At 38.4% G+C, this 25,490-nt stretch overlaps 3 protein-coding genes across 9 annotated transcripts; 2 read left to right on the top strand and 1 right to left on the bottom strand.

The window, feature by feature from the left end:
• The first annotated feature begins 593 nt into the window (after nucleotides 1-593).
• Nucleotides 594-16,142, top strand: LOC125971048 (ladderlectin). Of its 7 annotated transcripts, none has more exons than XR_011086953.1 (13): nucleotides 594-1,657; nucleotides 1,791-1,818; nucleotides 1,936-2,024; nucleotides 2,143-2,271; nucleotides 2,852-2,957; nucleotides 3,029-9,757; nucleotides 11,279-13,348; nucleotides 13,567-13,629; nucleotides 13,747-13,765; nucleotides 13,872-13,957; nucleotides 14,079-14,201; nucleotides 14,661-14,766; nucleotides 14,838-15,108. XR_011086953.1 is itself a non-coding variant. In XM_068650999.1 (7 exons), exons 2-7 carry the CDS (start codon nucleotides 13,567-13,569, stop codon nucleotides 15,633-15,635), a joined length of 414 nt encoding a protein of 137 aa, XP_068507100.1. In that variant the 5' UTR covers nucleotides 13,236-13,348; the 3' UTR covers nucleotides 15,636-16,142. The 7 variants fall into 7 exon arrangements, 2 of the variants coding, with proteins under 2 accessions (XP_068507100.1, XP_068507099.1); XR_011086952.1 differs by having other exon boundaries at nucleotides 3,029-10,382; XR_011086955.1 differs by having other exon boundaries at nucleotides 641-1,373; nucleotides 1,595-1,657; nucleotides 3,029-13,348.
• On the bottom strand, nucleotides 4,363-6,096 carry LOC125971055 (galactose-specific lectin nattectin). Its single transcript, XM_049723929.2, has 7 exons — nucleotides 5,952-6,096; nucleotides 5,759-5,821; nucleotides 5,615-5,642; nucleotides 5,450-5,535; nucleotides 5,226-5,357; nucleotides 4,666-4,768; nucleotides 4,363-4,596 (listed from the first exon to the last, which is right to left on the bottom strand). The coding sequence occupies exons 2-7, from the start codon at nucleotides 5,819-5,821 to the stop codon at nucleotides 4,526-4,528; spliced, it is 483 nt and encodes a 160-aa protein (XP_049579886.1). The 5' UTR covers nucleotides 5,952-6,096; the 3' UTR covers nucleotides 4,363-4,525.
• Nucleotides 15,851-25,122, top strand: LOC125971047 (macrophage mannose receptor 1-like). Its single transcript, XM_049723920.2, has 14 exons — nucleotides 15,851-15,913; nucleotides 16,025-16,043; nucleotides 16,142-16,236; nucleotides 16,372-16,515; nucleotides 16,975-17,080; nucleotides 17,167-17,241; nucleotides 22,801-22,915; nucleotides 23,305-23,347; nucleotides 23,492-23,554; nucleotides 23,676-23,703; nucleotides 23,846-23,931; nucleotides 24,083-24,214; nucleotides 24,675-24,786; nucleotides 24,860-25,122. The coding sequence occupies exons 1-14, from the start codon at nucleotides 15,851-15,853 to the stop codon at nucleotides 24,928-24,930; spliced, it is 1,152 nt and encodes a 383-aa protein (XP_049579877.2). The 3' UTR covers nucleotides 24,931-25,122.
• The last annotated feature ends 368 nt before the right edge of the window (nucleotides 25,123-25,490 follow it).

Genomic DNA, 25,490 nt, shown 5'->3' with positions numbered 1-25,490 from the left:
GTTCTGGGTTCTACTGTATTTTCATTTGAAATGCTTAACCCAATACAATTTATGCTGAATCACCCTGCTACTACCCACTTTCCTTGGGGGCAATGAAGCAGCCCCACCTACCCGAGTGAGTAAGGGTAGTTTGACCTGTAATAATTCAATAATTCACTTCTGTGTAAATGGCTGGCAGAGACCTTTGAAGAGGAAGACTCCAAATTTAAAGGGAGTAGATGGATCAAGAGTTGGAAACACCTTAAAAAAAAAAAACGATGTTTTAAAAAAACGGTCTTGTGTCTTCATTTACGAGAAAAACTGAAAGAATCATTCTTAAATCAACATGCAAAGCAATTATAAAATGAAAAACTCCGGCTCTGATGTTTTTTAAACTCTATGTTTATCACTTGTGGGTTTTATCTGCTGTTTTTTTTTTTTTTTACCACTTTTCACATTGGCCTTTCAAAAGGTTTCAAATATATTCAAATAAACTTGCATTGCCTTGCATTTCAAAAATGTATTCATATTGCAACATACTCAAATATGTGACACCATTTGTAGATTATATTCACGATTGATGATGAAAACCAGCTCCACAAGGTCAGAAACAGAATTTGGAATGTACAGCTAGTTCAGATCAGTTATTTTATCTTGGATAATAAAGAAAGAAAGGAAAAAGCTCCTAGGATTAGCTTTTTTTTTGTTTGTTAGCGGAATTCTCAACAACAGAACAAAAAAACGGTAATTACAGTTATAAGAGAACGCTCAAGGACTTTTACATTTTAGCCAATGTCACATCACTCAGCTTAAAACGTCATGATTGGCTGGAATGTTAGAGGTAAGAGTGAAGACAATTCTACTTGTGTGCATGGTATGTAACTGATCCGGTTCAATTGCCTTCTTTTGGATAATTTGTGTGCTTGAGTTTGTCAGACATGCCGTGTTCAGCGCTATTTTTGACAGCAATGCAAAACATACGGAAAATGTTGTCGACTAAAATCTCAAGTCTTGTTACAGCTCCATTAGCAGGCAGGCAAACACACAAAACACTCGCTCCTATGACTTATGAATTCACTTTGGACGAAAAAAACGAACAAGATTTGTACATTTTCAACTTCTTACCAGCCAGACATGGTCGTTAATGTATATTCCAACTTAACTTAAAATAAAAAAATGCCTTTCTCTCATGTTGTCAGTTCCAAGCCTGCAAAAACAGAAAAGCAGTGAAACAGGCTGTTGTGTTTTGTTACATACTTGAATTAAAGTTTCCTGTGGTGGGAACTCTTCTTATATGACACTGACATAGTCTACACATTCCAGACTGTCAAGTCATCGTATATAAAAGCTGTTCGTCTTCTTTCGCTCAGGTTTTAAGCATCCCAATTGCAAAGGTAAAGACAGCCAACTTCTACTTCTGGTGTTGTTTCATGTGACTTTTTCAACATTAACTCAAATTTTAAGCAGGTATTAATTCTTAGAAATGAAAGTATTTTTCTATGACTAGAAATACCTTTTCAACACTAACAATTTTTTTTCACAGGCTCAAAGAGATATACATATTTATATTAGATATTAATTGTTAGAAGTATGATGTATGTTTCTATTACTGCAGATGGCATTTGCTGTTCACTTGTTGTTCCTCCTTTGTGGCATCAATGGACTATTGACTGGAGTTGTAAGTAAAAATCTCACGATTTTATTCAAATGAACATTCATTCTGCTATATTGGTTACTATGATATATTGGTGTCTTGATTTATGTCAGTGTTCTGCAATCTGGTTTTCTCTTTGTTATTTCTTTCTGTGCAGTGGCCTTTACCTGTACACCATTGGAAAAGTTGGTAGTTGTGACTCGATCCTTTTTTTACTCAACCAATTTTTAGCTACGTCAATGTTGACGCCAGATCTTATTGACATGTATCAATTTCTGCCTAAAACAACAATTGTGTTTCAGACATTAACTGTCCTAGCTCAGACTGGATTCAGGTGGACTGTTATTGTTTCCTTTACCAAGACACTGCAGCGAGTTTTGTAGATGCAGAGGTATGGGGGACTTTTCCACAAGAGTTGAGATAAAGTCTTGTGAAAATTAGTTAGAACCCTTTGCACGCCTGACAGTTTTGAAGGAATTAAATCAAAATGTTGCTCTTTTACCATACAGGCTGCTTGCATTGATTTAGATGCTAACCTTGCCTCTATCCGCAACAATGCGGAAAATGCGATCATTCGTCAACTGCTTGTCGAGGACAGTGCAACAAAAGCCTGGATTGGACTCCATGATGCAATTCAGGTAAAACATTGACCAATGAAAATATTAGATTTAACCCCTGTCACTTTTTTAGGCCCAAGCATTTTGTCATTGACAAATTGAGTGCGTCCTCTAGACTCAATCTTCTCAGTAGTTTAAAGGAAACAGATGAAGAGTTAGGCGTTCAAGGGTACATTCTCCATTTTTTTATGCACCTTGGGCTGTCTTCATCAATTCTGCTGGGCTTAACCTGCAAGGGAAAAAAACCTGGATAATTAGTTCTCGACTGCAAAAGCATGTATACGTACATACAACTCTATGGGACACCCTGTTTGTGTTTACGTTGGCATGTTATCATGTGGTTAATGCCACAACTGGTATCAATAGAGGTTCAACATGAATTTGTGTTAGTTTTATTTATTATTTATTCAATCATATCATAAATTGCAGCATACAAGTATACTCAATACCAAATACTAAAGCGCTCGAGCGCGCGGTAAACTCGCCGGGCGAGTCGGCCCTAAAGAAATCTCTCCATGACGTCTCAAAACACCAGATGCAAATTCAAGCATTTATTATTTCTTTACACGTGACTCATACAAATGATGACTCTGTCTCTCAGGATGATGACTTTATATGGACTGATGGCTCATTTGATAATTTCCGGAACTTTGATTCCAATAATTTGGAACCCAATGACTCTGGTGATTGTGTAGAAATAAATGATGGTAAGTAAAATCTGTGATTAAACTATGGTGAAACTATTATTCTGTCATACTTCAAGATTTATTTCTTACAGAAGGACTTTGGCAGGATGAAGACTGTACAACCCAAAACACATATGTTTGCCTCCAAGATTTGTGCAATGGAGGAAATCGTGACAATCCAGACAATTGTGCTGAGTGACAAGAATAACCAACCTAACTCATCTTATTCATATGGTTAAATCTTTCTATGTGAATAAAATTGGACGCAAAATTGTGCTGTTCACATACGTGAGTCTGAGAAACTGTTTGGGTTGGAAGTGTTTTAATGTCAAGTATGACTAAAAGCTGTGAGTGCAAATTTTTGTGAAGGCAATACCAGTCTCCAACAACAGTGAATTCAGTTGAGCTGCTATCACAGGTGAGGCACCACACATAAATGAAATATCCCAAATGAATTTCATAAACATGTACTATTTTGTATATAATTAATAGATGTTAAACTTACAGACTTACTAAGTTAGATAGCAAGATAATCACATGCCTTCGAGTGCATGAATTATGAGTATTGGAATTTGGGTAGTGCTTGGTAATTAGCATCAGAATAGAATAGAATAGAATAGAATAGAATAGAATAGAATAGAATAGAATAGAATAGAGTAGATCTTTATTGTCATTGTCACATGTACAACGAAATTTAAAAGTGCCAACCGATCAGTGCATCTGCTAGAATAAAATAAATAAATAAAAATACAAGCTAAAAGTCTTTACAAACTAAAAACCACACAAAAAAAAACATACACAAACAAGTGACATGTACATAATGGCACCCCCCCATATTTTTGTTAAAAAAAGACATGTAATTGCACACCCCCATATTGCACAGTTAAAATGTAGACACGTAAAAGTAACATGTAGATGACAGCTGTTCTTCTGCTCACCGCTGTCTTTCAGCTCGTTAAAGCAAATGATCATTTTTTTAGCAGCATTTAGTGTGACTACTGCAGGAGGGTAAAAGCTTTTAGCGAATCTGCTGGTCCTTGATTTATTTAGTATTTAGACTAGAGTCTTATAGTAGATTGAGTGCTTTTAAAGCATTTTAAAAATATCTCTTCTTGCACGGTGCGCCCTTCTAGTCATTTTAGTAAGCTTTTATTGCTGTCTCTAAATTTTTCGTTTTGTTTTTAAAAATGTCGACACGATGTTTGCATGTTATCCTCATGCCCGCGGAGGTTTTGTCCGGTTACTCCAGAACACTAAATTGTCTAGGTGTGGCTGTGCATGTGAATGTTTGTCATCAAGATTCATGGAAATAAATTAGGTTTCTGTCCATGGCCACACCATCAGTGCATGTACACCACAAGATGAACACACAAACCAGTGGCAATAGACGTACAGGATGAAGAAGTGAATAAAAAGACAGGAGACGTTTTGATGCAGAATGATCCCTTTATTTACCAGAAAGATGCACATTGACATTCCAATATCTTATTCAATTATGATTAAGCACTCTCAAGAAGCAACAAAGACTTGATTAGAAATTCATGATTAGCCAACTTAATTATGACTGAAAACAAGATGGTAAGGAGCGATTAGTGGAACACATCTCTGATGCAAACATATGCATTTTCTTCTGGGCAGTCCTCAGTTTGCCAAAATTCAGCTGTAAGAGAGATATGTTTAAGTAAAAACCTTTTTTTTTTTAATAAGTTTAATTACTGATTTTACTTACAAGGCACGTCGTACTCTACACAGTTTTCAGTTGAAGAAGTAGGAGTCCCATCAAAGCCCTGGAAATCATTAATTGAGCCATCAGTCCAGATGTAGTCGTCACCCTGGAAGACAAATTACATTTGAATCAGACACGTGAAGATAACAACTGCTTGGATTTGCATCTGCTGTTTGTTGGTCATGATCCGTCTTGATTTGAAGCATAGTACCATCAAGAAACTGAAGAAACTTTGAATTGAACTGAATTGAATTGTGGTGGACAAGGTTGGTGAGTGGACTATTGGGGAAAAAAATCACAAGTTATCCTGAAAGAGAAATTGATAGTTTTATAAAGTTGAACTCAAGCCCTCCCAGGGGATCGATCACTAAATGTTATTTTCCAGCTAGTTGAGTACATTGTGAGAGGAGAGCACCTTTCAGGAAGTTCTCAAATCAATATATTATCCCTTTAACTGGTGTCAAGATTGAGTCTGAAGGGCACATTCAATTTTGATGACAAAAATACTTGGACTGAATACAAGCGAGAGGATTTCAATCATACAATGCTGGTCCATATTTTACCAGAATATTGTCATGTAGTCCAATCCAGAATTCCGCGGTATTACCGGCCGCTTTAGCCAACTCCAAAACAAACGCATTTTCCAGGTCATTGTGGATGGAAACAAGGTTGCCACCAAGAATGTTGCAGACGCTCTGATGGAAAGAGGGAGTACGAAGTTGATTCAGACCATCACACAGGTAAGATTTCGACTTGGCAACTACATCACAAGTATTTTCTTACATACCTCTGCATCTGCAAAGCTCCTCGCATCACTTTGGTAGATGTAACAATTACAGTCCAACCGAGTCCAGTCTTTGGGACAGCTATTATCTGCAACAGAAAGAAAACGACGAATGACGAAGCTAAGAAATTGTTCATTTGAAAAAGTAATTGAGTGAAGGCTACCAACCTTGGACTGTAATCTTTCCTAATGACCACTGTGAAGAAGAATAGCACATTGATAATAATTAGAATGCAGGACATTGACACAAATGAAGACACCAGTTTGTCAAAAGCAAAAAAAAAAGTTTATTTGAGTCAGCTTTTGACTTACGGCTCCAGTCAAGGGTCCACTGATCGCACAGAGGAGGAACGAGAAGCGAAGAGCAAATGTCATCTGTGCAATGAAATAAAAATACGAACAATAAATATCAGCCATACATTTACATCAGCATGTAAAACAAAAAATGGAATATATGCTGAAAATGCATGTGAAAGTGAGTTTGAAAATTGATATCGAAAGTTACCTTTGCAGTTGTGAGATGACATCTAAAGTCACTTTTGCAGTTGTGATGCTCGATGCCTCGGACACCAACAACGATGCCTTTTATGTTGGCAGAATGTTGATTGTGCCAAATCAGGTCCAAGTCATGACACAGCTCATTTCATAATTAGCACAGTTTTGTACATAATGTAAGTCAGGTCATGACAAAAAAGAAAAAAAACAGAAGTCATTATTTTTGCTGTCCTGTCTTTGCCAAATTTTGAACAAAAGAGTCACTTTAGTCATCTCAAAATCATATGCAAATCAGAAAACACCTTAGTGTGTCATTAATCTATTCTTAGACGGGTTAGATGTTTATCAAGTTTATTTGATAGATACATTCAGCCCATGCCAACAACCCAACTTAACATAAAAAACTTTACCACTGTAAATTATTGGAAGTGCATAAAAAAGTTGAATTGAGACAACTATGAACATGCATTCATTATTTTACATATCATATTTTGGCTTTAATTGTGAACATTTATCGGGTCACTGTTTGCAATCATGTCATATGTGAAGGTAGAGGAAGTGGGTAGGATTGGGGAGTAAGCGAATTTACTAATCTTATTACTGTTGTTATTGTGGTCTGTTTTGTTCCTTTCTTTGTAACGTTTGTTATCCTTGTTTTGTTTACTGCAACTAATTGACTAAAAACAGCTGAAAATGTAGCCAACTGAAACGACAAGCCTATAGATTATAGGTAATATAATTGTGAGTATACTAAATATATCGTAAAACACCACAGCTAGAAGCTCAATTAAAAAGTGCTGTTGAAATGAAACTTGGGAACTGGTCATAGCTAACAATTAAAGTGATTTTGTTGCATCACAACTAAACCTGTTTCACTAACTTCATTCCATCAGGCTGCGCCCGTCCTTTTGTCTTTGTGTTTAATTATGAGAAAATCGTCTTCTGGTATCTGCAATTAGTTAGCTGGTATCTCCGTGAGAATTGCTGTCTTTTTATTATTTATTTTAAGGGGTGAGTCAGACCGTCTCAGATGAGCCCGGGCACAGAGAAGCCACCAGCTTACTGTATTGTATTACTGATAAATGGCTTACAATTTGCATGGCAGAGTTTTAACTGTAATCTAACTGTGATATCAATTGAAGGCGAGTGCTTCCTTGTTTGTTTTCGAAATGCACAACAACCAGCAATTTCCGGCAGTTCGTCGTACACCAGGGGTGTGCAAACTTTTTGCAAGGAGGGCCAGGTTTGATAAAGTGAAGGGGCCCGGGGGCCAATACTTTTTTTTCGGACATTTTCTAACTACAAATGTTTCATGCAAATACATACTGTTATAAAACAATTTTCATTGTCACAATTGTCTTTATTGTTCAAATGACAAAATAACCAAATATAAGCCACTCAGACAGATGTGAACAACTCTAAAAACACAAATTCTGCCTTTCATTCATATCTGAAGTCAGATCACATTGAACAAACTGTATGAAATACCTTAAATTTACATGAGTGTAATCATATGTTTGCCTCCTGAACATCTTAAACAGGAGTTATAAGTTGTCTGTTATTATTAAAACTTAAAACATGTGAAAAATAAGTGAAAAACTATTTTCATAACACAGTCTTTGATAAATGTTTTGTTTTATGGGGCAGTTATATTTGAGCTATAATTAAAAATACTGTTTTAGTTGCAAAAATTAAACGTCACTATTCACGGCTGTTCGCTTATGACAAAAAATATTGTATATATATTGTATAAAGTTTGTTTAGATTAACAGCCCCCCCCCCCCCCACCCCCATTTCCAGTTAATTCCCATAGAAAGTTACTAATTTACAAACGTTTCACAAATTCCCCAGCATAACTTTACATTAGATCATCAGACATTTACCAGAAATGTCCCCTTCTTGACCTGAGTCTTCATTCGCTAAATTTGGCACAATGATCACAACAGGAGGTGAATTGGAGTAACAGATTAATTACTGGTATTGGATGACGCTCAGGGACTTTTGCCTCAATTATATTAGCACACACACATTTTCCATCAGGTCAAAGTGATAAGAAGGAACTGTTTTCTTTCAGTGAAGATAATTGTTGGTTTTGTTGGTATGCGACCGAGCCAGCTCAATTATCTCTTGTCTGACTCAGATTGTCTGTATACTGTCAGCCTTGTTCCCACATGCCATTTTCACAGTACTTTTAAATGTTGTTTTCATCTTCTATGGAGATGTCTGCTTTTAAATCTGAAATCTTCATGTTCCGCATTCTGACATAGACGACATCAAGCTGTACATGCAGTTCAAACAAAATCGACATCCTTTCTTATTTCTATTTCTTTGTAATCTTGTTCTCTGCAGTTCAACTCAACTTGAAACACTGATTAATGTTTGTTCTGATTACAAGTGTGTTTGTGGAATATGCGTAAAGCGGCAAAATTCACCCATTTTTATTCATTTACTCAAGGTGCAGCCATTTTGCCACTTGCTGTTGACAGAAAATGACAGCACTGTTGCTTAGGTGGGGAACTGTGACGTCATTTTCAGTCGACAGCAATTGGCAAAATGCCCCCCCTCCCAGAGATGGATAAAAAGGGTGAATTTTGTCACTTTACTCATATTCCGCAAACACAATAGTACCGTATTTTCCGCATCATGAGGCGCTTTGAGTTAAAAGTCGCAGACTCAATTGCGGGGGCTTTTCTGTACTTAAACCGCATTATAAGGCGCATGCATTCCATGACTTATCGTAAAAAAAAAATTTTTTAAATCACAGGGGCAAGACAGTGAGTTCAGTTGTACTTTATTGTACTATTTAACCATGCACTTTACTGCACTGTACTGTACTCACATTATTGTTAATTGGTATTCATACGCAAATCCATCAACGTCCTCATCTTAGAGACACATACAACATATTGTAAAGACATTTTTGAGGTTGACTTCCTGTTTTAATCAGGGTTGCAGCATTGTCATGTATCTGCTTGATTAACCTTTAACCATCCATCCATCCATCCATCCATCCATCCATCCATCCATCCATCCATCCATCCATCCATCCATCCATCCATCCATCCATCCATCCATCCATCCATCCATCCAGCCATCACAAGAGTCGTGGGCATGCTGGAGCCTATCCCAGCTGACTTTAGGCAGTAGGTGGAGGACACCTTGACTCACACTCTCACCTACGATCCAATATGTTGTGTTCAATCGGCCTAACATGCATGTCTTTGGAATGTGGGAGGAAACCGGACTAGCTGGGAGAAACCCATGTTGCTAAACAAAATTAACGTTGCTATTCTTGGCAAAGAGATTCAAGCGAGTACTCATTGTTTTCCTACCTTGTTTGGTTGGCTTTTTAATCACATGACTTACCAAATTATGTATACTTCCTCATTGGTGAGTAATTACTGGCAATTGACCTGTCAAGTAAAAACAAACAGGGTGGATGACATGAAAAATACTTGTTGGGTTTCCCAGCACAGAGTACCTCCAAGCTGGAAATAAGAAGACAAATGAATTTTGAACGCAGACCCATGCAAAAAAACATTTTGTTAAGTTTAAAGTTTTGTTCAGTCAAAAAAGTTTTCGTTAAGTGAAACATCTCTGCCTGGAAGGAGTGACTAGCCGCAGCAAACCAAACATATCAACCAAAAATGGCCTTTGCTTCTGTGTTGCATCATTATTTAAATCCAAGTCAACTTGAATTAAACTGTGCTTTTATTCAAATAACAAAAACAGAATAATAACCTATTTCCATAGGCTCACCACCAGTGGGAAGGGCCAAAGGGGTCTGGTGCAAAGAGAGCTGGGCGGCGGACAAAGGTACCTTGGCGGTCCAGACCCCGGCTGCAGAAGCGGGTTCTTGGGACATGGAATGTCACCTCTCTTTTTTTTTTTTTTGTTTATTTCAGCTTGTACACAGACATCATCAAAGTCACACTTTCTTTACAAAGCTTAGAGTTCGTTTCGTACTTGCCGAAAACGGAACGGGTGGAAGCAGTCTTGCTTATCGAGTCCCGTCCCAAAACTTTCATCCAAATATTTTTCGTGTTTTCACAGATATTTATCACACAGCAATTTCATGAGAGTCTTCACAGATATTATGTAACACATTAATTTTAAAATAGTCAACATAAAAAATTTCTGGTTATGTATGATGCTAATATTTGTACATTAGTGCATTTACACATTTACTTTCAAAATAGCCAACATCAAAAATTTATGGTTATGTATGATGCTAATATTTGGAATTTGAATGATTTGTATCGAGTGTAACAAACAGCTATCAATGCTTTCGTCTCGGGCTGGAAAAGAGGCCGAGCTGGTGTGCGAGGCAAAAAAGTTCCAACTAGTCATAGTCTATGTCTTGCCTCCACACACAGTTTGGGTTCTGGTACAAGCCCTCTCGAGAGGGGCTGGACTCTCTTCCACTCTGGAGTTACCCACGGTGAGAGGCGTCGAGCAGGTGTGGGTATACTTATTCTGGTTCACCATCCGGCATCTCAGGAGTGGAAAGCAGTGCACCGTCAAAGCTATTTACAGTGGAGATGACGTGCTGCTGAGCTCGACTCGGGATGTCGTGAGTCGGTGGGGAGAATACTTCGAAGAACTCCTCAATTCCACCAACACACCTTCCATTGTGGAAGCAGGGACCGGAGACTCCTAGCTGGACTCTTTAATCTCTGGGGTCAAAGTCACTGAGGTAGTTAAAAAACTCCTCTGAGGCAAGGCCCCAGGGGTGGATGAGATCTGCCCTAAGTTCTTAAAGGCTCTGGATGTTGTGGGGCTGTCCTGGGTGACACGCCTCTACAACATTGCGTGGACATCCTGCCCCAAGTGGAGGAGTTCAAATATCTTGGGGTCTTGTTCAGGAGCGAGGGCAGGATGGAGCGTGAGATCGACAGGCGGATCGGTGCAGCGTTGGCTGTAATGCGGACTTTGTACCAGTCCATCGTGGTGAAGAGAGAGAAAAGGCAAAGCTCTCGATTAACCGGTCAATCTACACTCCTACCCTCACCTATGGTCACAAGCTATGGGTTGTGACTGAAAGAACGAGATCCCGGATACTGCCGGCCGAAATGAGTTTCCTCCGCAGGGTGTTCGGGCTCTCCCTTAGAGATAGGGTGAGAAGCTCGGTCATCCGGGAGAGACTCGGAGTAGAGCCACTGCTCCTCCACGTTGAGAGGAGCCAAATGAGGTGGCTCGGGCATCTCATCAGGATGCTTCCTGGACGCCTCCCTGGGGAGGTGTTCCGGGCATGGTCTGTCTCTCTCTCTGTCTCTCTGTCTGTCGCTTTCTCTATCCCCCCCTCTCTTCTTTATTGAATACAATTTCTCTTGACAGGCAGGCAATCGGCCTACCAAGTATGTTTTTGGGATGTGGGAGGAAACCGGAGTGACCAGCGAAAACCCACGCAGGTACGGGGAGAACATGCAAACTCCAAACAGGGAGGGCCAGAGGTGGAATCGAACTCGCACTCTCCTAACTATGAGACGAACGTGCTAACCGGTGCCCACCATGTCGCCACATGAACAATTATTTGAAGATCATTTAAAACTTATGCTAGTAATATTTGAAAGCAATATTTGAAAGTGATAAAGTTAGATTTTACTTTGGCTTTATTAAAAGTTCTTTGCTGTCAGATACTGGTTCTTTATACAAACTTAGATGGGGAAAACCAAAATTGTTTTTTTCAGAGTGAGATTGGTTCATTTTTCTGGTTTGAGTTGTGGCAAGGTGATAAAAAAAAATGCACATTTATTTTTGAAGTGTAATTAATCAACCATGAGGAACTACTGACAAAGCCTCGCAAAAATTATTGTTGAAAAGGTCTCTCCAGGAGGAAGCATCAAGTTGAACAATAGGAATAGGGCCATTTGCTTTGAAGAGAACTTGCCAGAAACTCACCACCAACATTTTTGTTTCTGCAACTATTTTAAGGTTCTTTTACTAGTTTTTAAATGTCTCAATGGGCTATCTGATATCCTGAGGTCCTTTGCCACTGGTCATCTAATTGTTCCTAGAGCTAGAACAAAAACCTATGGAATATTTAGGATTACACCTAAATCTTGAGGCCGGGAACTCTTTCACAATTTTTCAGTTCAAGATTTTGAGCAAAAGCCAGATGTAATCTTGTCAAGGAAACTTGATCAGATTGATTAGTCACAAGTTTTGAAGTTGAATGGCCCTAAGGAGATGAATCTGGTATCGTCTGATAGGGTAAAGCAGTTGTTTTTATAAATGTCAGGGGTCCATAGATTATGATGCTCCGAGCACAGAGAATGCGGCTCAAAGGCAAGAGCATGCAAAAGTTGGAACCAATAGGGAAGGTGCCCTGGGCAATGAAGTGAATTTTGAACTTTATGCGTATCTGTATGTTGCACTAGATGATCCACTTGTAGCAGTAAGACTATCAAACTATTTTCGCTGTAGAGAGAAGCTTTAGTTTCAGTAGTGTATAAGTACTTAGTAGAAGATAGAAGGGCCAGTTGTCCGTGACCAGGGAGAATTCAGTTGCAGCAATGTGTGCAATCCTATAATAAGGTAAAGTGGCTGTTGTCGTCCATCACCAACAGCGCTGGTCAAGATCTCCTTTTTAGGACTGAAGTAAACTAGTAGATTGAAAACTACAGCTGTTACCCAAAGCCGTGACATCAGCTTCTTGTCAGGTATAAAAGCTACGGGCCTGACAAGAGGGGGGGCTCGTTCCAGGGGGGGCTCGCTCTAGCGCGGGCTCGCTCGCTCTCGCTCGCTCTCTCTCTTGGGCTTTTACATCCATGCCTTGGGGCTACTCAACTTTTTGGAAAGACTTCACTCTGACATCGGTTGAATAAAATCTTTTCCCAATCAGCCGTGGGTCTCTGAAGTGCTTATTCGTCGGGAAACAGCCACCGATCACCGAGTGTTTTTTGGAGACCAGCGAAGCAGCAAAAACCATATACCACAGCAACCATCCTCCATTAGATGGGTAGGTATTCACATCATCCCCTTGTGGACAATCTCTGATAGTTGAAGCATCCAAAAATATTAAGGGGCATCTGCCTGTGCTTGATGGTCTTAGAGTTAGAAAAGCTGCAGAACCTCCCTCTAAGCCCCTAAAGATTCAATCTTCAAAAACGAAGGCTAGAGCCTGGGTACAAACCTACAACCCACTCTGCTGTGAGTAGGCCACGTCAGATTTACGCATTCTTATTCACATAAATTCCACTCAATTGTTCCAAAGATCAGTGACTACGGTCCAAAACCTGTTTGTCAATGACAGAATAGTAAAAATAAATGTTCTTTGTTCTCTTTTTGGTGAATTTGTTTAGTTTCTTGTGCCATGTGACACAATGAACATTCTATTTCTACCAATCCACCATATAAAACAAATCTTCATCGTCATTCTCAGCATCAAGCATCGCAACTGCAAAGGTAACATTACATCCTACTTTTCTAACTAAATTTCATGCAACTAGATAGATAGATAGATAGATAGATAGATAGATAGATAGATAGATAGATAGATAGATAGATAGATAGATAGATAGATAGATAGATTCCCGAGTGTCCACTGCTTTCTTGATTCAAATGAAAATGAACTGCTGATTTTTACTGCGAAAAAATATGAATCGTTTTTCAATATTATACAGATGGCATTTGCTCTGCGCTCGTTGTTCCTCCTTTGTGAGATCAGTGGACTCCTGACTGGACTCGTAAGTGAAAATCTCACCCGCTGACTTCAACAATTTACAATGGTCTTTGATGTATTGGTGTCTTCAATTGTTCCAATATTCAGTCTTATTTTAACCATGTGCTTTTCTTCTTCAAAGTGGTCTTTCCCTGCAATAGGTTGGTAGTTGTGACTCACAAATACTTTTTCTAGTTAGATAACAAGCAGTTTTGCTGATTTGATTGACGTACCTCCTTTTGCTCTGGAAAAAAAAATGTACTGCAGGCGTCACCTGCCCTGCAGATTGGACTCAGTTGGACTGTTCATGTTACATTTACCAAAACGAAGCAAGGAACTTTGCAGATGGAGAGGTATGGATGACAATAGTTTACTGCTCTTACCATCCGTCTGGTGATTGGACATTGTGGCTCTGAGTTAAAATATGCCTGGCGTATCTTGAACGTGTTCATCCATCCGCCCTCCACCCCGCAGGCCGTGTGCAACATTCTTGGTGGAAATCTGGTCTCCATTCATAATGACCTGGAAAACGCAGTTGTTCAACAACTGATTGCTGCAGCCAACCTTACTTGGATTGGACTTCATGATTCAATTGTGGTAAAAGACTAACCAGTTCAAACTTTCTCTTGTGTTCAGTAGAAATATTTTCGTCACTTAGTCCAACAGACTCCATCTTATCGTCACCATCGTAAAGTAAGGAGGTGTCACGTTAAGAGTCTTTGGCAATGCAGGGTTAGGATCTCATGAGGCTGAAAAACCACAATGTCAGCCGTCTCTGCTTAAAATTTGACTATATCAAATATGGATAGTTTGGTGCTTAAATCCAACTTTACATTCAATCAAATTATTTTTCAGAAAAAAATTGATATTTAACAACAATTAAACTGACCCTGTGCTCCAAACTCTGACCTCAAACTCTAGCTTGACTCAGTTTCATAATGACAGTGTGTTTCTAATACCATTGAAACACAATGTATGGATTGCCTTGTGACAAACAAACAGCACATGCAAAGTGCTGTCGTCATGTTTAACTTGAAATGTAACTTTGTCTTTCAGGATGGTGACTACATTTGGACTGATGGCACAGTTGAGAATTTCCGCAACTTTGGTACAGGGGAGCCCAATAGCAGTAATGGTGACTGTGTACTGATGGATGAGACTGGTAGGTGAAACGATTAAAGTTTGCTAAGGACACAGTCCTGCAATACAAAAACATTTCCATATTTCTTCCAGCTGGACTTTGGACAAGTGCAAACTGTACAGATCTTCAAACATATGTTTGCATCAAGAATGTGCATCGTTTGTTCAACTAATCGCTGGTTTTACCATCGTCTGCCTTCTGTCACAATGAATTTCCATAATCATGACTCAAAGAGAGAAACTTAAGTGGTGTCGTTGTAGTTTTAGGTTTACGCTCAAATCTGCTTTTCTTCTCTATTCCTTCAAATGTTACTGACAGCATTTCTATATTAAATGAAGGCTTTTTTTCCAGCATCAAAATTTATTTGTTTGTCATTTTTACATGTATTTTTTAAACTGAGTCTATTGCTTAAAACCTAAAATTGAAAAAACTTGGGGACTAGCAGTACAGATGATGGATGGATGGATGGATGGATGGATGGATGGATGGATGGATGGATGGATGGATGGATGGATGGATGGATGGATGGATGGATGGATTTGTTTAGAATTTGTTTAGAATTTGTTTAGAATTTGTATTTCACAATTTTAACCAGAGGTGCGCATTCCGTCAGTATCAACGCAAGGTCAAAGCTCTAGTTTTGCTGGTAAACCGATGCAGCCATGTTTGAGTTGGCTTTGCTCTCCAAAACCTGTTTATCAATGAAAGAATAACAATAATAAACGAGTTTTGGTTTGGATGACATGTTTTTACATACTAATTGTGGGGTTTAGTCTTTACGGTTTCAGTTTACTTAAGATCCATTTATGTTTGAAAGATCTGTATGTAAGATCTGTGTGAAAGATTAACGATAATAAACGGGTTTTGCTTTAGTCTATAGGTTTCTGTGACACATTGAACATTCCATGATAGCCAACCGAACATATAAAAGGGATCGCCATTGGCATCGTCAGTATCAAACATCACAACTGCAAAGGTAACTTTTCAAACTCAGTTTCATGAGGCTCTTTAACATTTACTAATTTCTTGATTCACAAGGTAAAAAAAAAAATGATCTGCCAATTTTTATTGCTAGAAATAGGACATTTTTTTCAATATTATACAGATGGCATTTGCTCTACGCTCGTTGTTCCTCCTTTGTGGTATCAGTGGACTGCTGACTGGGGTCGTAAGTGTCGTTCGCTGACTTCAACAATTTACGATGGTCTTTGGTGTATTGGTGTCTTCATTTGTGCCAATGTTCAGTCTTGTCTTAACCATGATTTTTTCTTCTTCATAGTGGTCTTTCCCTGCAAAAGGTTTGTAGTTGTGACTCATTAATACGTTTTCTAGTTAGATAACAAGTAGCTTTCCTGATTTGATTGACATGCCTCCTTTTCCTCTGGAAAAAAAAAAGGTAATGCCGACGTCACCTGCCCTGCAGGCTGGACTCAGTTGGACTGTTCCTGTTACATTTACCAAGACGAAGTAAGGACCTTTGCAGATGGAGAGGTATGGATGACAATAATTTACTGCTCTTACCATCCGTCTGGTAATTGGACATTGTGGCTAAATATTTTATTTAAATATTAAAATATTCCTGGTGTATCTTGAACGTGTTCATCCATCAGCCCTCCACCCCTGCAGGCCGTGTGCAATATTCTTGGTGGAAATCTGGTCTCCATTCATAATGCCCTGGAAAACGCAATTGTTCAACAATTGATTGCTGCAGAGGATACCGATCCTGACACTCCTAACTTTGCCTGGATTGGACTTCATGATTCAATTATGGTAAAAGACTGACCAGTTCAAACGTTCTCTTGTGTTCAGTAGAAATATTTTCATCACTTAGTCCAACAGACTCCATCTTATCGTCACCATCGTAAAGTAAGGAGGTGTCAAGTTGAGAGTCTTTGGCAATGCAGGGTTAGGATCTCATGAGGCTGAAAAACCACAATGTCATCCGTCTCTGCTTAAAATTTGACCATATCAAATATGGATAGTTTGGTGGATAAATCCAACTTTACATTCAATCAAATTATCTTTCAGAAAAAAATTGATATTTAACAACAATTAAACTGACCCTGTACTCCAAACTCTGTCCTCAAACTCTAGCTTGACTCAGTTTCATAATGACAGTGTGTTTCTAATACCATTGAAACACAATGTATGGATTGCCTTGTGACAAACAAACAACACATGCAAAGTGCTGTCGTCATGTTTAACTTGAAATGTAACTTTGTCTTTCAGGATGGTGACTACATTTGGACTGATGGCACAGTTGAGAATTTCCGCAACTTTGCTACAGGGGAGCCCAATAACGCTAATGGGGTCTGTGTACGGATGGATGAGACGAGTAAGTAAAATCAGTGACCAAATCTGTGAGATTGATAAGAATTCAATGCTGTAATTAACATGTATTCATTTCCATCTTTCTTGCAGCTGGACTTTGGGAAACGGCTGACTGTGCAGTCCAAGACGAATATGTTTGCATCCAGGAGGCACACCGTTTCCACTAATAATTACTCATTTTACCATGATCTGTTCCTGAAATCATGATGAGGCAATATCAATCTTTTTTGGTGTCTGTATTTTTTGGGTTTATTCTCAACTTTTTTTTTCTTTCCTATTCCTTTAACTATTGCTGACAACAAATGTGTAGTCAAATGTGTCAAGTACATAAACGAATCTGTCTGCATCAAAATATGCATGTTTGTCTTTTTTACGCACTCCTTACGTACTTACAAACTTACTGTGTATATTGCTTAACACAAGATTTAAAAAAAAAAATTAATAAAGAGATAACATAACAACACTGTATGGACACAGATGACCACAATGCAAACCACTGCTAAAGACGGTCTTCTTTGATAAACTTAGGATGTTTAAATTTATTGCCAAGAATGTGTCGAACACAAACAAACCTCTTTAATGTTGCTTTTGCAAAAACGACTTAAATTTAAAATGTAGACAATTGTAGAGACACTTGAGTGAGCTGAATATTGGCACCTAGATATGTAATAGATCTGTACATAAAAATGATATCAGCATTAATATTGGTGCTACTAAAAAATCTATGGATTTAAGGGCTTTTTGGGGGATGACATTTATACCAAATTGCCCATTGGTGTGAGTGTGGATGGTTGTTTGTCTCTGTGTACCCTGCGATTGGCTGGCAACCAGTTGTGGGTGTCCCCCGCCTACTGCCCGATGACTGCTGAGCTCCATGTCCCTGTGGGGACTCACACCTAGGGGCAATTTGGAGTGCTCAATCAGCCTACCAAGCACATTTTTGGGATGTTGGAGGAAACTGGAGTGCCCGGAGAAAACCCACGCAGGCACGGGGAGAACATGCAAACTCCACACAGAGCGGGTCGGAGGTGGAATCGAACTCTCACCCTCCTAACTGTGAGGCAGACGTACTAACCAGTGCACCACCGAGCTACCAGGCTTAGGAACATTTACCTCATAAATAATGACACACCCATCACAATTTTCCATCGGCTCGGAGACAGATAGAATGAACAACCTTTGACAATGGAGACAATTATTGGTTGGCATGCAACTGATCCTGTTGGATCGTCTTCTGACAAAATGGTTGACATGTGCTTGTCACATTGTGTGCCCTGTTGTTTAACTAGGAGGCTTTGTCTTGCAGCTAATGCTCTTGACAAACCAGTCAGTCAATTCATTTCATTCAGTGCATACTCTCACAAATGTTCATGATGATGATGTTCATTTTAAGAAGTCATTTGTAAAGGACACAACACTGCTATTGTTTAGTGCCGCTTTTTTTAATATTGCTACATGTGTAGATAAGAGCATCTTGTAATGGTTTGCATTTTGTTTCAAGTCAAGAATCAGTTTAGAACTACTTAGAACAACCAACAGCCAACTCATTGTGTTTGTTGCTTCGGGTTTTGTTGCTACATCCCCAAGTCATGCTGTGGTTTATCTTGGGTTTTGTTTACCATTTCAAATCTTGATATGAGTGTCTTATTTGTCTTTTGGTTTTGGGAAGTAAATGATTAGTGAGCACTCTTGGCGTGGTTCCCCCTGCTTTGATGCATTTTGAGTACTCCTCATTCCACCAGAAAAACAACCTGTCACATTGAGGCTTCATTAGTATGTATGTTTAAAATTCCTCTAACCGTACCCATCATCCCCACCACACCTTTGATTTTCATGCGTATACATTGCAGGCAATGATACAGTTATTGAATTTATTTTGATTAGGGTGGATTTTGAATTTTTCCCGATTTTCTGGATTGGACTCCACGATGCAGTTCAGGTAAAACATTAACTGACAGAAAAGTTTTTGACTGAATCATCCATCCATCCATTTTCAATACCGCTCATCCTGTTCAGGGTAACGGGGGGTGCTTGAATCTATCCCAGCCAACATTGGGCGAATGGGAGATCACACCCTGAACTGGTCATCGGTCAGTCTCTGGGCACAACGAGACCAATAACCAATCACACCCACAAGCACACCATCACTGAGCAGCAAACATCCTACGCTGCTCGTATTTAAGTCAGACGGAGCTCAGTGGCTCCTGGCTGAATTCTGTCACTTTTATTTCAGTTAAAGTAAACTCGGGAGGCGTGGCTCAGCGGTAGAGTGTTCGCCTCTCATCTCTGAGGTTGTAGGATCGACGCTCAACCCTAGTGACCATGTCGAAGTGTCATTGAGCAAGACACTGAATCACGATTTGCTCCCAGTGTAGACCTGGCAGCACCTTGCATGGTAGCAGCCTCCCATGGGTGAATGTGATAAAACCCTTTGTGCACCACGTGGTGTAAATAAAAGCGCTATATAAATGCTGTCCATTTAGAAGACCTTTTGCCAAATAAGCCCTCTGGACTCCGTTTTATCACCAGATGAAAGCACGGAGGTGTAGAGTTAGATACTGTATGAAAGAAGAACACAGATATTAACATTTGTCAAATATTCACTGTGAGGTTTGTTGGTTCAACTTTGTAACACAATAACGTTTTCACCACATTGCAAATTCTTGAGCACTCCAGTCGCTTGACCTTGCCCTCCAAACTCCGACTGCAATATCTAATGTGATATCAGTTTCATAACGATACTGTATGTTTCTATTGATAATGAAACACACTCAAGATTGATTACATTGTGACAAACAAACAGCAGATGCAAATCCAAGTGTTTGCGCTTATCATGTTGTAGCTCTGCTTTGGGTTTTGACTTTCTGGGCACACGATCGTGAGAGGGGATGTTTATTATTTTTACTGGTTCTTTTATTACAAACAAGATATTTAGGTTGCATTACCTGACATGTTTTGGCATGTACTTCCACCTTCATCAGAGTGTTCATCAAGGCCGAAGTACAAGCCGAAACATGTCAGGTAATGCAACCTAAATATCTTGTTTGTGATAAAAGAACCAGTAAAAATAATCGACAAGCGAAAACAAAATGAACATAGTACAACTAGGGGATGTTTATGCAGAACACCTGTCATCACAGGGAGTTTCTCATTTTTCTCATGGGACTATTTTTGGCCTGGTCACTGAGAATCATATATAGGCATTAAAGGTAATGCTGAAGGATTTAGTGTTTTTTTTTGTTTTGTTTTGTTTTGTTTTACCTCCTTCGAGGTGTAATTGATACAGTAACTGTGGAAGGCAGTATTATGCTGTGGTGCGTCAACACTGCCAAAAATCTGACAAAATATATTTTTTTATCACACACTGGCACGCGCGCACACACACACACACAATGCGTGCTATGGAGGACTGAAAGGGCCAAAATTATTTAAAGAACTACACCATGCAACGTTTCATTATCATGAATTAATTAAATGTGTCTATCTTCTGTTGCCGTTGTAGAAAAAAGTATTCTTGGCACTTGATTTCTGTCCAGCGTGTGCATGTATCAATGTCCTTTCAATCAAATATGTGCTGTCAAAATGAACACTGGCAAGCACTTACTGTGAAACTGACAAGCCAGATATTTTGGATAGCCACCAGAGATACATCACTGTCTTTTGTGAAAGCATCCATCATCGTCACGGGAGGAAGTTATTATGATGGATTTACCTTAATTATAACGTTTGCCTTAATTATAAGGTAACAACGGGTTCCTGTGTGTCACCAAGTTTTTAATTTTTTAATTTTTTAAATCTATTTAGCTTGACCACCAAAATAAGTTAATACAGTAACACCGATTTAGTACTTGACAAAAGGGTGGTCAGGAAATTGTGCAAATCTAGATTTGTGTTTTTTTATATATATATATATATATATATATATATATATATACATATATGTGTGTCCGCGTGTGTGTGTGTGTGTGTGTGTATGTATGTATGTATGTATGTATGTATGTATGTATGTATGTACGTATGTACGTATAAATAAATAAATATATATTTTTTAATTTTTTTTATTTTTTTTGTTCATACTAACAACTAAAGACTGACTAAGTGCAATTATTTGATGACGCACTCAGGAGCTTTCATAATTGCCGGTAAAGCCATTGTCATAAGAATTCCATAGGGCCAGTCAAAAGAACTGAAAGCTGTAACGTCAATTTGTTGTTTGATCGTTATGCGGGCGATCCACTTGAATTATCTCAGCTATGATAATTATTGTGCTTGTGCTTGTCAACTGTGGCCTGTTCCCAGGGTTCATTTTGACATCACTTTTTACTTGTATTTGTCTTTAACAATAACTGGAGTAAAGTGAAATCTAAAGGGTAAAGTTTGAATTTAGCTACACATTTATCCATCCATATTGTTTGGGCTACCTGACACATCGCATCACAGTAACAAAAAAATTGCCTCTCAAAGCATGAGACGTGCTCCCCATGGATATATATCTGTTGTCATTAATTTCTAATTAATTCAATGAAACTCATTTGAATTTAAATCCTCATTTAAATCAGGCAACAAAAAACACCTTTATGGTGGATATGGTCACTGGGGAAGTGCTGCCAGTACTACCTTGGCATCCACCATATTTCTTTGCTTCTTTTCATTTTGGGGACATGCTATTCTTACGGGTTATTGTCGTGCCGGCCTCTCACTTTTAGCTTTTCTAGAACATGTTTTGAGGTAATAAGTTTAGAGGTAATAACAGTATGTTTTTTTCATTTCTTTTCTTTTACCTCCTGTGTGGGACGGTGCTAGGGTAAACCAAAATACTACTTACAGCAGTCCTGGGTGCTGTGAGATTCTGGCTGTTTACTAACCAAGTAGTACTTGGACCTTTAAAACTTGAGTCCTAATTTGGATCATTTCACAGTTTCTTTGAACATATCAATAAAAATGCAAACATCAAGGCAAGGTGAGGAAAATTTCATTCATAGGCACATTTCATTCACAGGGCACCTGTACAAAACTAAGATCATACCAATCTTCTCAGTATGGAGAATGTAAGGCTAGATTTATTGCAGCACTTTAGCAGAAAAAAACACTTTGGAGGTCTTCAGTTGGTCTAAAATGCAGCAGCTCAGATTTTTACTGGGGCATTACTTGTGGAGTTATGACCATTTTACCTGAGTCCTGTTCATATTTGAGCTGTTCTCAAGTTGATTCTTAAAGGAACTTGCCGACATTATGTTCTCATGCCATCTGTGCACTTGGAGGGGAGAAGCTCAAAAACTCAGTATGAAGTTGCTCAGAGAATAAGCCTTTTACAGTCAAGTACCAACTTTGTGGACTGTACTACCTCGTGAGGTTAGACAACTCTGCTCAGTTTAGGGCTTTGAAATGAAAACATTTGTAAAACCAAAGATGCAGATTTATTGTAGCATGTATCTTGTTTTTATCCATAACATTGTTTTTACTTTGTCATACGTATATATTTTTGAAACCATTTTTTGCAGTTTTACCTATCTTAATTTGTACTTGTTTTCCCTCATATGTACAGCACTTGCCACTGTAGCAGTTTGACTGAAAGTGCTTCAGAGATATTAAATGTACTGACAATTTTTTATATAAATGTATTTTGCATTTAAGTTTAAGATTAGTCCTGAAACCAGTCTCACCGGTTCGCGCTTTTCATACTTGACGTGCACTAAGGCGAAAAAAGCTGCCTATCTGGATAAGCTTATTTTAAAACCTCTTACCTAAAACATCAATCAAGTAAGATGAAAACCAAGTTAAAAGACTCGGTTCACACTGTTTTTTGTTTTTCTTCAAGTGTAGCGACTCTTGCAGCAAAGTAGGGCCAAAAGTTTCTTACTTTAATAAGAAATGATTGAGATTTTTTAAAACGTGGCTCAGTGGTATCCCGTACAAATTTTTAGCGACCCAGTTGTGGTTGTACATTTTACCAAGATTTTTGGAGGTAGTATTTCTTAGTGCTCTATTTGGGTTGCCAGTGACTAACTTTTAACCTGTACATCCTAATTAATGCTGAGTTAAAAACAGCCCAATTTTTCACTCAGCAGTTTTATGGCTTGATTGCAAAACAGCTTCTTCTGCTTAATTGAGTTGCTGCATTTTTGACTAACAGGAACTCATAATCTTGTTTTGTTTGTTTGACATGGGTGACACTGCCGTCATACACGCCTTACACATTCCAAAACTGTCAACCGACCATATATAAAGCGCCTGGTGTTACTTGTCAGTATCAAGCATCACGACTGCAAAGGTAACTTCACACAATTTCCTATCCTACTGCTGAAACTTTAACTGCATTTTTCCATTTTCCACATAGTTAGATGCAAATGAAAAACTGACATAGTATATATTGACAGAAATATTTGCTTGTTTTTTTTTTCTTTCCCTATTCCAGATGGCATTTGCTCTTCACCTGTTGTTCCTCGTTTGTGGAATCAGTGGACTGTTCAGTGGAGTCGTAAGTTCTAATCTTGTCATTTTTGAACACATTTTTTATGGTGCTTAATGTATAGCTGCAGTATATTTGTCTGTAAATGTTCGGCAGTCAGATTCTAACAATGTGCCTTTCTTCTTCAAAGGAATCTGCCAAATTGACTCCAAAAATAGGTTGGTTAATCTGAATCATATTGCAAATGAACTATTATTATTATTATTATTATTATTATTATTATTATTATTATTGCTACTATTGTCACCAGAATTGCTAAAAATGTCTTATTTTGCTCCCAAAACAACCATTGTGCTGCAGCCAATAGCTGCCCTCGAGGCTGGACTCAGTTGGACTGTAAATGTTACATTTACGAAGATGAACCGAGGTCTTTTGCTGATGCAGAGGTTTGCAAGAAAATAGTTGTGATGTCGCTTTATTACGAATAGTGATCCTTCTACGGACTGAACAATTTGGTCCAGAGTCAATATATACCTTGCAAACTGTCTGACAGATCTAGATGAGTGAAATTAACTTCTGATTCTCTTTTTCCTTCAGAGCGTCTGCAACATTCTTGGTGGAAATCTGGCCTCCATCCACAATGACTTGGAAAATGCATTTATTGTTGAAGTGATTCGAGCGAATGGTGAGGCGACGGAGGGCTGGATTGGACTCCATGATGCAATTTTGGTAAGATATTGACCAGGACAAACATTCTGATTGAATCCAGTCACTTGTGTTCAGTGAAAGTATTTTTGACAAATGGAGAATGAAAGTGTTCTCCCGACTCTTGTCTTGTCACCAGATTAAACGACATATAGAGTTGAGCAATTAATGACAAGAAAACACGTTGGAACAAATGTTGTTCCACCATTTGTCAAATATGCACTGGCAGGACTTGAATTCAACTGCAAAACAATCAATGTAACATTATAAAAACGAAACATTTTTCTTTCAATATAGTACACTTAAAATTCATCAACGTTCTTTGTAATCACGCAATCTTGACCTCCACACTATCTCAAATCGAAGCAGCAGTTTACGTGTTACTGTTTGATTCAAATATTGTTCAATCAAAACGTATTGCATTAAGGCAAACAAATACCATTCAGATTTGTGTCCCTTATTCAACTTTTTTGTTGTATTCCAGACTTCTGACTACATATGGACTGATGGCTCAGATGAAGATTTCCTTAACTTTGACACAGCAGGTTCAGAGCCAAACTCATCGACTGGTAACTGTGTGGAAATTGATGAGACCGGTAAGTAAACACAGTGATCAAAGTTGGCTACGAACACAATGCTGTAATAACTTGCACTTTTTTTTTCTTAAAGATGGACTTTGGCAAACTGCGAGCTGCACAGACCTCAATGTGTATGTTTGCATCAGAGATATACTCCACTGATTACTCATCTTAACAGCCTGGGTTTTGTCACAATGGTGTTCGATTATTGTGATGACTCAGTGAAATAATATCAAACTTTAGTGGTGCCATTGTATGTGGGTTTTCTATCAACTCCCTTTTCCTTCTCTTATATTGACAGCAAATTTGTAATGTCATCACTTTCAGAAATAAAGGAACCTGTCTGCATCAAAATATGTTTGTGTCTGTCTTCCAACACACTCATTTCCAACATTTATGAGTCTATTTCTCATTATTTAATATAAGAACACCAAAAATAATTATCATTTTTATGATAATAATAGTAAAAGCATTGTTTTTCAAGCGTCTTTCTGAAAACCAGAGGAAACTGAACAATAAAACTGTGGTTGAAATCACTGAGAAAACATACAGCCAATAAATAATCATAGTGTACACGCTTGTAGAATTGCAGCTTTAGGAATGAGAATAAGCACTAATAGGTCAATTTTCTGTGTTATCAGTGTTATATTGTGTAATTTAAAACTTCCAAATAATCAAGCTCTAACAATACAGGATCATTATTCCAAACTACCACTAAAGAC

Source organism: Syngnathus scovelli, chromosome 6, assembly GCF_024217435.2.
Source record: "Syngnathus scovelli strain Florida chromosome 6, RoL_Ssco_1.2, whole genome shotgun sequence".
In the NCBI taxonomy this organism is placed as follows: domain Eukaryota; kingdom Metazoa; phylum Chordata; class Actinopteri; order Syngnathiformes; family Syngnathidae; genus Syngnathus; species Syngnathus scovelli.
This window is presented reverse-complemented; position numbering and strand designations above follow the sequence as displayed.